Source organism: Telmatherina bonti (assembly GCF_933228915.1).
Source record: "Telmatherina bonti genome assembly, chromosome: 23".
Taxonomy (NCBI): Eukaryota; Metazoa; Chordata; class Actinopteri; order Atheriniformes; family Telmatherinidae; genus Telmatherina; species Telmatherina bonti.
The window spans coordinates 26,349,116-26,362,346 of NC_136632.1; the positions used below are offsets into that span (position 1 = coordinate 26,349,116).

Here is a 13,231-nt window from a genome sequence, read left to right on the forward strand (position 1 = left end):
ACGAGACTTTTTTACAGGCAGGAAAGTGAAAGTTTGACCTCATTCTCTCCCCAAATTCCCTGCCTTCTGGTGACCTTTGGAAACAAACATAAATATTCTTATTTATTTGGAAGTCCGAAACGTGACGTTTTCCTGGACTCCACCAGTTTGTGGAGCTGTGGGACCACCAGAGGAACCCAAGAATGATTCGTTTGTGTGAAATATGGATGAACTGATCCCAGTACCGGTATCGGGTCGATACCGTGTGTGTGTACACCTGTATCCATAACAGAACTGGTAACTGTGGGAAAAACGAGCCGAACAAAGAAACTAATCTAATTAATTTCATCTGAAGACAGAGGTGTGCTGGCGTGTGGTGAAGCACAGTTACTTGTTTGGTTTAATCATTTAAAACGGGCTGGTTTTACTGCTCACTAAAACCAGTAAACCAGTGGGAAGTCTGGGAGCCGGGGTGACTTTATGGCTCCGTTCAGACTGCAGGCCTCGCTGCTCATATCGGATGTTTCTGTGAAATCCCAAGTTTTTGAAAGTCTGTTCACATTTCCGATCAAATGTGACTTGTATGTGATTTCCTGTATGAACCTCATGCGCACCAGAAGCGTCCCGCATGCGTAGAAGACACGGCAACGTGCACTGAGCGTGCATGTGACGTCTTTGTGTTTGCAGAAGTAAACATGGACGGCAGCAGAGCATTTGCTATTTTAAACATTTTATCCAGGATTTTATTTAGGAAAGTGGATGGCCGCTGGGATAGGAGGAAGGGGGGGTGTATGCAGATGGGTGGGGGTGTGTATGTGGGGTTATGTTGGTGGTACGGGGAAGTGATGGGGTGGGTGTACAATGAGGAGTGTGAATGTGGATAGAGGGGTGTAGGGAGGTGTGTGTGTGTGTGTAGAGTGGGGTATGCGTGTATGGAAGAATGGGTGATTATAGAGGGAGCAGGGATGTGTGTGTGAGGGGGTGTGTGTGTATAAAGAACGGGGGTAGGAGAGTGTGAGTTTGAGCGTGTGTAAGAGAATGGGTGGATAGGGTGTGTTTAAGGAGGAAGTGTGGATGCGTGTGGGTGTGTGCGTGTGTGTGTGTGTGTGTGTGTGTGCGTGTGTGTGTGTGTGTGTGTGTGTGTGTGCGTGTGTGTGTGTGTGTGTGTGTGTGTGTGTGGAGGGTGTTGGTGCTCGGGGAGCGCTGCTGGTGCGCTGGGGTGCGGCCTGGCTGCCGCTCGGTGGCGGTCTGGGGATCCCGGCCCTCCGTCGGTGTGGGCTGGGCCCTCTGCCTGCGGGGGTGGGGGGGTGCTTCTGGGCTCTTGGGGCCGGGGGGCCCGCGCTCTGTCTGCCCTGGGGGGCCGGTGGGGCCGGTCCTCGCTGGTCCGGGCCTGCTGGGGCCTGTTCCCCCTGACTGCAGGGGACTCTGGCTGGGACCCCCCTCTGCCTCCTCCTGGGTCGGTGCATGGCTGGCTCCGGGGTGGGGCGGTTGGGGTCTGCGCCTGGGGATGGCTGCCGATGGCCCGGGTCTCGGGGGTACTCCTGGCGTGCCTCTTGCCTTTGTGTGGGAAGGGTCACACTGGCATGATCACCTTTTCCGGAACACGTTCCACTCTGCATGTTCTGCATGTGACACAGTCACCGAGTCGTCTGCAGGTTTATTCACTAACAGCAGCTAGTTTTCTCATTTCTGTTTGTTTCTCATTTATATTTAACTTTTTAGATTCATAGTTTAGTTACTATGATCTAAAGTTGGCTTGTATGTGTATGTATATGTGTTAATACTGGCGAGTGTGTATATGTTTGTACGTATGTATGTGTGTGTATGTGTGTGCATAGAGGTGTGTGTGTATATGTATGTATGTGTATATGTGTACATATGTATATATATGTGTATATATATATATTATGTGTGTATACGTGTGTGTATATGTATGTGTATGTATGCGTGTGTATGTGTGTGTATATGTATGTGTGTGCCTGTATGTGTGTATGTATAACATCTGTAGGTTGTTTTCTTTCTTTTTGTTTTTGGGTTATTTTTTAGTTGTTTTTTTCTCTCCCTTTTCTCTCCCTTTATCTCTTTCCCTTTTCTTATGAGGTTTTTCTTCTCCTTTCTCTTTCTGTCTTTTGTCTGTCCTCTCTGGTCCAGCAATACAAACTCCCCATGTTGTCTCAGTATGATGTCACGTCCAACAATCAATACATGTTAATGGCTTTCTATCTATTTCAATTTCACCTGAAATACCAACTGCTCAATTATCTCATGGTGGAAAGATAATTTGATTGAAAAATATATGATTATAATATCTCATATGATTAGAATATATTCCATTATGAATGATGTGGATTTATTGAGTCAACTTGGCGAAGAAAGAATCCGACACGACAACGAGGTTGACTTTGTAATAAATGACAGTTTATTATAAAGATTACAATCTGTTGCAGAGCTCAGCAGTTGTCATCGTGTGCTCTCCGGTTTTTAGAAAAGAGAAGAAAACCTACAGGTACACACCACTCACTCCAGAAGAAACCACAAACATACTGTAAAAAGAGGAAGCTAGAGTAGAAGAGGAAGAGGAGGGGAACCACTAACCACGACTTAGACGGGCAGGATTCTCAGCCAATCACCGTTACATCTCATTATTCATGTGTTAAACAAAGTTAGTCATGGTGGACAGAAAACTGAACCAGTTTGAAGCATTGGGAAGTCCCACAGCCTGGACTTCCCAATGGGAACTCGGTGAGTGATATTCAGTCCGTGTAAACAGCTGCTTGTTCGCCGGATTCTCAGAATTCATCACGTTTGTTCACCTCATGCTAGAAGACATCGCTTTTCAAGTCCGGCGGCTCAAAATGAAAACGATAAAAGCAGCAGAAGAGAGACGACGGGGTCCTCGGCAGCGATGAGTTACTGGTGGTCCAATCCTGCCCGTTGCAGGAACCCGGTGTTGTGCAATTTATCTGATGAAAAATACATCTAGAAATCAACTACTACTATATATAGTAATCAATTAGCATATAATACTGTTTATTAGCATATATTACAATATTTCTCTATATATTAGCATATATTAGCATATATTACTACTTCTATTCCTATGTGCAGCTGGTTGTCCATCAGCAGGTTGTCTCTGCTGTCTTTCCAACACGTCTTTCTTTCATTTCATGTCCCACCTAAAAAAAAAAAAAAAAAAAAAAAAAGCTTCTCCATCAGGAGGTTTGATTCCAGCTGCAGACACCGCAGCTCTTCTCCAGACACACCGACCACCTTCCCTGCAGCTTTTCATTTTCTTTTTGCCTGTTGGCCTAAAAACACAAACATGTAACTTTCTACAGTTTAGAGGAAGTGAACTGGATCCCAGTGCTTCCAGTTGCAGCTCATCATCCTGAGCTGTCCAGTTCGGACTTCAGGCCTCTGCAGCATTTCTTCATCTTTTTACTTAAAGTCCAAAGTTTTGGTTTAAACAAAAGTTGTTCCATCATGAGGTCCGATGGCAGCTGATCCCAAATAAAGGCTTTGTGTCTGTGGGACTGTAGCGTCACCATGGAGACGGTTTGTTGTCACCATGGAGACGATGATGTGTTACAGATGTTTTCCATCAGAGACACGTTGACAGATGAGTGCAGCTGTTTACAGAGTCTGAATATCACCAGAGCCGACCCGTCCTTCATACGCCACACGGAACAGCCGAGCTGGAGGACAGGTGTCCCAACACCACTCCAGGTTGGCAGCTCGATTAAAAACGACACAGATGCAGCGGATCAAACCGGTTGTCATGGAAACAGGCACTGAAACATTGATTGTGCTTTTGGAGGAGGATCGGCGGGAGAGGCTGAAATGTCCCAGATCTTGCGTGTTTAGAGAGGGAGGGATGCGAACGTCTCGGTTATGAATCCGTATTTAAGCCAGCAGGTTGCGCCACAGGATGCTCTCAGCTTCCAGTCCGCAGGAAACGTGAGGAACTTCCTCCCCGTGCAGGACAGGAGACTGGCGTCCTCTCATCCCGTTGTGGTAAAACATTGGCTCAGAAGTCGTAGTTTCAAGTATAAAGTGCACGACTGTAAATATATCGTCTAACTGCTATAGATCATCTGCGTGTGGCATCAGATCGCTGATCAGACTAGTTCAGATCCATTTCTCTTCCATACAGCATGTAAAATATCTCATTCTCTCACAAACTTATTCACTTCTACAAAAACCTCGAGCTCAGCTGTTATTACAAGTATATTCATGTGCAGAAGTCTTGAGTCAAACTTTTCCAGGATCCTTGAAGGACTTTCCAAAACGCTTCTGTCCAGACGAGCAACACCGTTTCCGTGACGACCAGGTCGGGGTTCTGGAGAGGATCCGTCCCTCCGTCAGACCCGTTTCTTCTGATCTGCGGTCCAATTCTTGCGTAATGTGATAAACCTCAGCCACGTTTCCATGGAGACCATTTCTGATGGACAGTAAACAGACGATCTGAGGGTCCAGATGACTGACGGGTCCTGGTTCAGGTCTGCCTTCAGGATGCCACGCTGACATCCAGTTTTCTGTCGGATCTCTGCGGTTTTTCACAAAAGCAACTAAAGAAACGGTTTTCCTCAAACTGGACCGACAAGCCGCTCAAATGGCGCCCTGAAAGTCCTTCAGAGATCTGGAGAAGCATCGATCAGAACTACGCTTCAAGATTTCAACGGCATGAAAATATAAAGGAAAAAGAGGTGAATCAGGACTTTTGCACCAGTTCTGTTTACTGCAGCTAGATAGACATTTTCTACGATTCCAGCAGCCGTTTATCGCTGCCGCCCGAAGGAAAAGAAACACGGAGCTAAATTTAATCAGGATTTAGTTAAAGTTGGATTTTAGGATGAAGAATTGTCAAGTTTTGACGTTAAATGTAGAAGTTTTAATGTTTCCATCAGGATATACAGAAATATTAAACACTAATCTATTTAACTTTGTAGATAATAAACCATTAAATGCATATTTATAAAAGAAGCTGTCTCATAATCATTAACGGCAATTTCAGACTGTAGAAATAGTGAATAAAAATGGTGTTTAAGGGGAATATTTTACATAATTCTGTTGTTTCGGTGGAATCGGGCGACTTTGGAAATTAGGAGGAAACTCCGCTTATGGCGGGGAAGAAAACCCCTTATATGGCAGGGAGGAAACTCCATTTATGGCCTGTTCCTGTTCTGATTGATTGATTAACTTCAGGGGGCTGGTCTGAGTTTCAGAGTGAGGAAGATGAAGGAAGGGGAGGAAGGTAATAGTCTGTACAGATGGCTTTAGACGGATAGCACCATGTACAGTAAGCCCTCAGTAAGCAGGTTAGAAAGGTCGGAGCTCTGCTGCAGCTCTCCCTGAAACACACGCCACATTCATCGACAAATCATCGTGAATTTCAATACATCACCGAAACGACCTGGAAATTCAACTCATCGTCAAATCATACGTTTTCCAGACTAGTCAAAGCTCTGCAAGTCAACACCACCATGTTATTATTACTGGTTATTCGTAAATTCTAAATGATCTGCGTTAACATACGAACTCATGTCAGAATTTAAACACAAAATCTTCATGAATGAGATTCTGCACAAAAAAAGAGAAAGTCACAAAAAGAAAGTTTCCTCAGCTGTCCCAAGCGTTCACATATCGTCCCGCAGGGAGCAGAACGGCACGGAGACAAGAAGCCGTCCAACTGTTTGTCGTCAGATCAGCTCTTTGATCAGCGTTTCTTAACTGGTAGCGACTGATGGGCGAGATCCAGGTTCCGTCGCGAGATCCGAGTCACGAGATCTGAGTCGCTAGATCCGCGTCCCGTCGCGAGATCCGAGTCGCTAGATCCGCGTCCCGTCGCGAGATCCGAGTCGCTAGATCCGCGTCCCGTCGCGAGATCCGAGTCGCGAGATCCGACTCCCACAACGAGATCCGAGTTGCGAGATCCGACTCCCACAGCGAGATCTGAGTCGCTAGATCCGCGTCCCGTCGCGAGATCCGAGTCGCTAGATCCGACTCCCACAGCGAGATCCGAGTCGCTAGATCCGCGTCCCGTCGCGAGATCCGAGTCGCTAGATCCGCGTCCCGTCGCGAGATCCGAGTCGCTAGATCCGCGTCCCGTCGCGAGATCCGAGTCGCTAGATCCGACTCCCACAGTGAGATCCGAGTCGCTAGATCCGCGTCCCGTCGCGAGATCCGAGTCGCTAGATCCGCGTCCCGTCGCGAGATCCGAGTCGCTAGATCCGCGTCCCGTCGCGAGATCCGAGTCGCTAGATCCGCGTCCCGTCGCGAGATCCGAGTCGCTAGATCCGCGTCCCGTCGCGAGATCCGAGTCGCGAGATCCGACTCCCACAGCGAGATCCGAGTCGCGAGATCCGACTCCCACAGCGAGATCCGAGTCGCGAGATCCGACTCCCACAGCGAGATCCGAGTCGCGAGATCCGACTCCCACAGCGAGATCCGAGTCGCTAGATCCGCGTCCCGTCGCGAGATCCGAGTCGCTAGATCCGACTCCCACAGCGAGATCCGAGTCGCTAGATCCGACTCCCACAGCGAGATCCGAGTCGCTAGATCCGACTCCCACAGCGAGATCCGAGTCGCTAGATCCGACTCCCACAGCGAGATCCGAGTCGCGAGATCCGACTCCCACAGCGAGATCCGAGTCGCGAGATCCGACTCCCACAGCGAGATCCGAGTCGCGAGATCCGACTCCCACAGCGAGATCCGAGTCGCGAGACCCGAGTTGCGAGATCCAAATCCCACCACGAGATCAGAGTCCCGTCGCTAGATCCGAGTGGCGCTGTGTAATAGCAATAAATAATAAATAACTTGCTTTTTAAAATATAAGAAGGAAAAGCTGAAGTCTGTAGTTGTAATTTTTGTTTATTTGCTTTATAAATAAACTGTTTCCATGTTTGTATTTGTGGCCAAAACCCGTAAATTTGTTCTACTTTCTATGTTTTTGCTTGTAATTGAGATAAAAATCCGATGTTTTTCATCTTTAATTGACGTAAATCTTCAGGATTTTTCTGTTCATCAGAAAGGTGAAGGAAGTGGACTCTTGTTTTATTTGAAGCTTAATTTAAAACGTTTAGTGTTTTTCGGCTTAATTCATTTGAACGTTTCTGGAATTTGGTCATCAGAAAGTGTTAGTCCATCGTGTTTATTCGACGTATTTCGCAGTTTTTATCATCGTTTTTATCGTGTCTGGAATAATCTGCTCCCAGTTTTGTTTTCCAGTTGATGCATAAAGATTTACGGCTTTGGTGAAGCGTGAGCTGAAATAAATTGTCAATCTGGCGGCCAGGTTGTCGCCGTTGGTGGTTTTTACGCTGATCAAAGAGCTGATGGGTATAGATGTCTCCAAGTCATCTCAGAGCTGGACGTGGGTCAGTCACTGTTTAGATATTCTATTGAAAAGATGGCGTATTGTCTGACTCGAGGTCAGGGGTTATGAGGTCACAGTTCAGGGTGCCTAGAGGTGATTGGTCAGAGGTGAGAGGTCAAGTGGAACCATCCAGCAGCTGTCTGAGCGCCCTCTCGATGTTGATTCGGTGTCCCAGTCTGGTGACGCCCAGCTCCACGTAGTCCTCCTTGGTGAGGGCGGGGAGATGGGAGCCCTCGATTTCATGCTCCTGGAAGCGCTGGCGGTGTTCGGCCAGGCCCATGCTCTCCAGCCAATCGCCTACGTCGTATTTATTCCACAGGCTGAGGGGCCGCTGCCTCCACGGCCGAAGGGCCAACAGGGGGCCGCTGAGGACCGGGGAGGGACATGGGGAGGCGTGGGGAGAAGGCGAAGGAGAGCGGGATCTGGTTCGTGCACTGGCACTTCGCATCACAAAGCGAACCTCCTTCGGTTCCGACGGGAGGCTGAGACTGGACGACTTCAGGATGGTGAGACCGCGACCCGAGCTCAGATCTGGTCTTTCTGGGGCTGGAGAGGAGGCGATCCCCATTGATCTATCAGAAGGCGATGGAGAAGGGGAGGGGCTTCTGCGGGTGACGGGGTAGCGACTTCCTGGTCGGACGGTGTAGCTGGCGCCATATCCTCGCTGGGAGATGGTGTGGAGTTCTCCGAGGCTGGAGAACAACCTGCAGAACATCGTCAGATGTGACATGTGAAGGCTCGGTTATTGAAAGGTCGTCTGCAGAGTTTCCTGTTAGTTCCGAACTTTTCCGCTACAACTCGTGCTTAATGACGACGCAAATTCATGAACGTTATGCGCAGATAACATTTGCTCAACAACATCGTGTGTGTGTGTGTGTGTGTGTGTGTGTGTGTGTGTGTGTGTGTAAAGATTTGCAAACTGTACATTAATTTGTAACTTTGGCTTCTTTTAAAAACATGTTAAAAAAAAAAAAAAACACCTGCACAAAGTTTTTACCTTCATCAAACGCGATACGTTCTGGTGGAAAGCTGGGTCATCTGGATTCCCACCAGACTGTTTTCATTTCAAAGTGAGAAAGAACAAATCCAGCCGTCCGTCCGTCCAAGTGAACCGGATGTGAAAACCCTGATGACCCAGCTTTCCTGCAGAACTTGAACGCACCATCTACGCATGAAGCTCTGACGCTTCTGGAGGCATGAAAAGTATAAAAACCTCTTCATCCCCCTTAAAAAACTGATCTGTTCAAACCAGGTGATTTATGCACTTAATTAAACATAAAACTATAAACTTTATGGAGTTTAAGGTAAAAACTTTGTGTAAAATGTTTGTAATTTATACATGTTTAAATCTGAGTGTGATTCCTAGATGTGTGTGTGTGTGTGTGTGTGTGTGTGTGTGTGTGTGTGTGTGTGTGTGTGTGTGTGTGTGTGTGTGTGTGTGAACATTTCCAAAAACTAAACAATAAACACACACATTAGTTTACATAATTAGTAAATTGCGCATGTACACACACACACACACACACACACACACACACACATGCTTAAGATTGAGTCAGTTGATTAAAGCTAGAAAAGACTTGGTTAATGCATAAAATGTTAGGAAAAATTTTATGTGCGAAAAAGTTAAAACATCAGATAAAAATTATCATAATCGGCCGAAGTTTTTCAGATTAAACACTAATTTATCATTAATTTCTCTTAAAAACAGTAAAAGCTTTTAAATGTCGCGCAGAATGATGCTGTTGCTGCATTTGTCCACTAGATGGAGCTCTGACTTCATTCAGAGCGGGTCAGTGCTACCCGCTGTAACGTACAAGAGCAAAGCTGCAGTCAGGTACATTCCTGGTGGGAGGAGCTTGCCGACAGGTAAGTTCATAACCACGATGTGAAATTAATAATGACTCAACATGTGTCCAGTTTAACTCTTTAACGTGTCATGACGAGTCAGAGCTTTTCATTTACGTTGCTGAAGTTGTGCTAACCTAGCTTAAGCTGTTCATGCCTGTCGGTAGCATATAGTGCCGTGCAGTGATACTAAGTGAAATCTGTGTGCGTGATGCGGTCAGTGAGTTCCATCTGTAACTTAAAGAATGACTCATCACAATAAATGATCAGTTTGTACCATCAAGTGTCATAAAACACGGACCTTTCAGTTGGCAGAGACTTTAACATCGTCTGTTTGTTAGCAATAACATTGCTGTAGTTATGCTAATCTAGTCTAGCTAAAGCTATGCTCACCTAGCATAGCTTTAGCCGACGGCTTAAAGCCAACCTAGCATTGCTAAAGCTATGCTCACCTAGCATAGCTTTAGCCGACGGCTTAAAGCCAACCTAGCATTGCTAAAGTTATGCTAACCTAGCATAGCTTTAGCCGACGGCTTAAAGCCAGTAAGCAAATGCAGAAATATTTGTGGGTTCAGAATGACTTCTTCAGTCCGTCAGTCGCGTGTTGAGTCGTAGGAGCGACGTGGAGCAGAGCGGGAGTAGGTTTATTTAGTGAAAATGATGATTAATCGTCATCATGTCATGTTTTACTTTGTCACAAGTACCATAACATGACAGAGGCTGAAACAGCAACCCAGCATATGTTGTTACGTTCGTGTCGGACGATTATTGGCGGCTTAAAATGCAACTCTATCAGAGATGACATGTTTTGACATCTGAAAAGGCATCTGTGGTTTTTGTTTATGATTCATCACAAAGAAAATAATGAAAATTTAATATAATGTTGGGCTGCATTAATAAACTTATTTTTTAGTAATTTCAGCCATACATCTCTGGTCTAAATGTGAGGATAAATCCATCAGTAGACGGAGGTTTGATGCTCTGTAGCAGGTCTATGATGCTGTCAACGCTAAAGGGCCAAAAAAATTATTTTATTCATTTTATTTGTATTTTTAATTAATCATCCGACTAATCGGTTATCTGAGATTTTCATCATAACTGGCGTTGATCTTAGAAAGCTCACATTGGTCGAACCCGAATACAGACGGAATATCCGACCAATGAAACAACAGATGTGAAGCTCAATAGGATGAGACTGGTTTACGGTTAGTAACCCGCTGGATTAGTCCCGGCGGGTGAAGAGCAGACGGTTAGTGGTTAATCATCAGGAAACTTTGGTTAGCGGTTAGCTCGTCTGAGCAATAAGGAGAAATGTTTACCAGAGTTTAAAAACCTACGATTTACTCTCTCCACTCTTCACACATCTGAAACACAAGCGACAGTCGGTTAACACACACTCTCACACAATCTGCACTGCGTGTAAAACATCAGGGCGTACCTGGCTCCTCCCACCGGCGACCTCCGGCCCGGGTCCAGGGGGCTCGGCTCCTCCCCCAGAGAGTGGCTGTCTTTGTTGAGCAGCTGCAGTCGGTTGGCCAGATCCAGGCCGGACCCGGCCCTGCCGCTCAGCTCCAGCGCCGACGCCGAGCGGCTGGTCAGGTCCACCGCCGACCCAGAGCTCTGTCCTCCCAGCGCCGCCGGACGCCCTCCCCCGTCCTCCGGGCTGATGCCCCGCCGCTCGTCGTCCCCGCCCCCCCACAGCTTGGACCTCCTCTGGAACAGGTAGCGTGGTTGCCGGGTGCTGCCGCTGGTGGGAGAGGAGCAGAGGGGGGAGGAGGGGGAGGAAGAGGAGGCGGCGGAGGGGAGGAGTTCGCTGTCCGATGATTGCTTCAGTAACGGGTCCCGGAGCGCCGAGCGGCCCCGACCGATCGGGGACCGGAGGCGAGGTTTCAGAGCAGACGGGGAGGTGACGCCCGATGAGGGAGAAGGGTGGGTCGCAGGGGGGGAGGAGGGGGAGGTGGGAACAGGTGGGGAAGCTAAGGTGATGGAGGGAGGGAGGGAACTGGGAGAGGAAGAGCTGTCATGGAGACGTTCATCTCCTCCTTCCTCCTCGTCTCCACGTCTACCCAGGGAATCGGGAGCACTATCTGCTCCTCCTCCTCCCTCTCCTCCTCGCCGTGGCAACAAAGTGAGGGAAGATGGAGGAGGAGGGGCGGGGGGGCTAGCAAAGGCAGGGGGAGGAGTCACCAGACCAATTCTGCGCAGCTCCTCCCTGGTTTCCTCGTCGCTGGACGACAACAAAGCAGGTGGAAGCGTGACGGTGTAAGCTCCGCCCTCTTCCTCTGAGCTCCCCACTGTAAGGCTCCTCCGCCTGTCAATCAAAGCTGCATGGCTCTCATTGCCCAGCGCTGGTAAGGGGGAGGGTCTCCATCGCTCAGGGGAGGGGGCGGCTGGTGAGGTCACTCCTCCCTCTGTTTCAGGTCGCTCCACCTGTCCGTCGGGAAAAAGAGGCGGGGTCATACGTTTGTGCCTCAGCTCCGGGCTGGTTTGGGGTGTGGTGCGCTTGGTTCGCTGCTCCGGGCTCGTCTGAGGGGTGGTGCGCTTGGATCGCGGCTCGGGGCTGCTCTGGGGGGTGGCGATAGGAGTGCGCTTATGTCTGCCTTCAGGACTGGCAGCCGGGGTGTGGACCGGCGTGGTGGAGGCAGAGGCGTGTTTGATTCGAGGCTCAGGACTCGGTGTACGGGCGGTGAGCGCTCGTTCTCTCGCAGCAAGAGCCAGGGCGAGGGGAGAGGAGGGGTCTAAGGAGGGACAAGAAGTTCAGGTGAGGGTGAAGAAGAAGAAGAAACAGTTTCTACAACTAGAGACCTAGGAAGGTTCTGTCCTCGGCCCACTGGAGTTGTGGACTGAGACTCTACACGTGAACGAGCAACATTTTGAACCAACAGCTGTCATCTTCACATGAAGATTAGTTTTATACCATAGACGTATATAAAAGGTGGGCGGAGCCTCCGTGACGTCACCCGTAGGTTTCTGAAGAGCTGAATTGAAGTCCATACAAATATGGGCAAAGAGGTGAAGGTGAGAGGGGGGCTGTGAGCATCATGGTGGATGATTGACATCGAGCGAACTCCGAGCTTTCTGTAGCTAAGAGCTAACCGAGCTAACCCGGAGATAACAGGAGCTAACCAGCTAACAGAGGTAAGTGGGCTAAAACTAAGTCATGTTGTTAACCGGCTAAAAACCGCGGTTGTTCTACGTTCTTCTGACTTGAAGCGGGAGATTGGGTACCTGTCAATCAAAAGGACACGCCCCTAAATATGTCGAACTTCGAGATTAAATTACTTTTAAACGGGCGAGTTAGAAAAAAATTTACTCCCCCCACAGTTGTCATGAAGGTAAACCTGACCTATTAAACCTAAAATGGTACCAGGCAGTAAACATGGTTATTTCTGCTGTGAAGTTGGTCTTTTTAACATGGGAGTCTATGGAGATTCGCTCTGTTTTGCAGCCCCTAGTGGATGAAGGGGGAACTGCAGTTTTATGCACTTCCACATAGGCTTCACTTTTCACCGCCGGAGGTTGCCACTTGGTTTCTATGCAAGTTTTCTTGTTTGGGAGAGTGAGTCAGATAAAGTTTTGGGGATAAAATGTATGAATGAGGCTGGAAGCGGGAAGATTTTATACTCCGAGTATGAGAAAAAAAATCTTTTTACAGCCTTTAGATTTTTGAATCGTAAAATAAAAGATATTTTATTAGAAAACGATATTTGCAGACATCAGATCCAGTCAGTACATAGAATTAATTCTGCAGGACATTTCTAAAACGTGGAGCTCACTGGTTTGAGCCTGGGCAGTTTGAGCAGGGACCTTTATGCAGTTTGCATGTCCTCAGAGTCTGTGTGGGTTCTTTCTGGGTTCTCCGGCCGTCTAAAGACATGCATGTTGGCTTAATTGGTCACTAAATTGTCCCAAGTGTGACTGGTTGTCTGTCTCTGTGTGGCCCTGCGGTGGACTGGCGACCTGTCCAGGTGTGTCTGTCTCTTGCCCAATGATTGCTGGGATGGACTCCAGCTTCCCGCGACCCTGAAC

General features: G+C 48.0%; 1 protein-coding gene across 3 annotated transcripts in view; it reads right to left on the reverse strand.

Annotated features, from left to right (window-relative positions):
• Positions 1-6,558: 6,558 nt before the first annotated feature.
• Positions 6,559-13,231, reverse strand: part of shank3b (SH3 and multiple ankyrin repeat domains 3b) — a 55,771-nt gene continuing 49,098 nt past the window's right edge. For 2 of the 3 annotated variants that reach the window (XM_079263577.1, XM_079263578.1), the window contains 2 exons: positions 10,641-11,940; positions 6,559-8,058 (listed from right to left, as the gene is read on the reverse strand). In XM_079263577.1, coding sequence (XP_079119703.1) covers positions 7,470-8,058; positions 10,641-11,940 — 1,889 coding nt within the window. In that variant the 3' untranslated portion in view covers positions 6,559-7,469. Of the gene's footprint in view, positions 8,059-10,539; positions 10,567-10,640; positions 11,941-13,231 lie in introns of all 3 variants that reach the window. The other variant, XM_079263576.1, reaches the window with a different exon arrangement.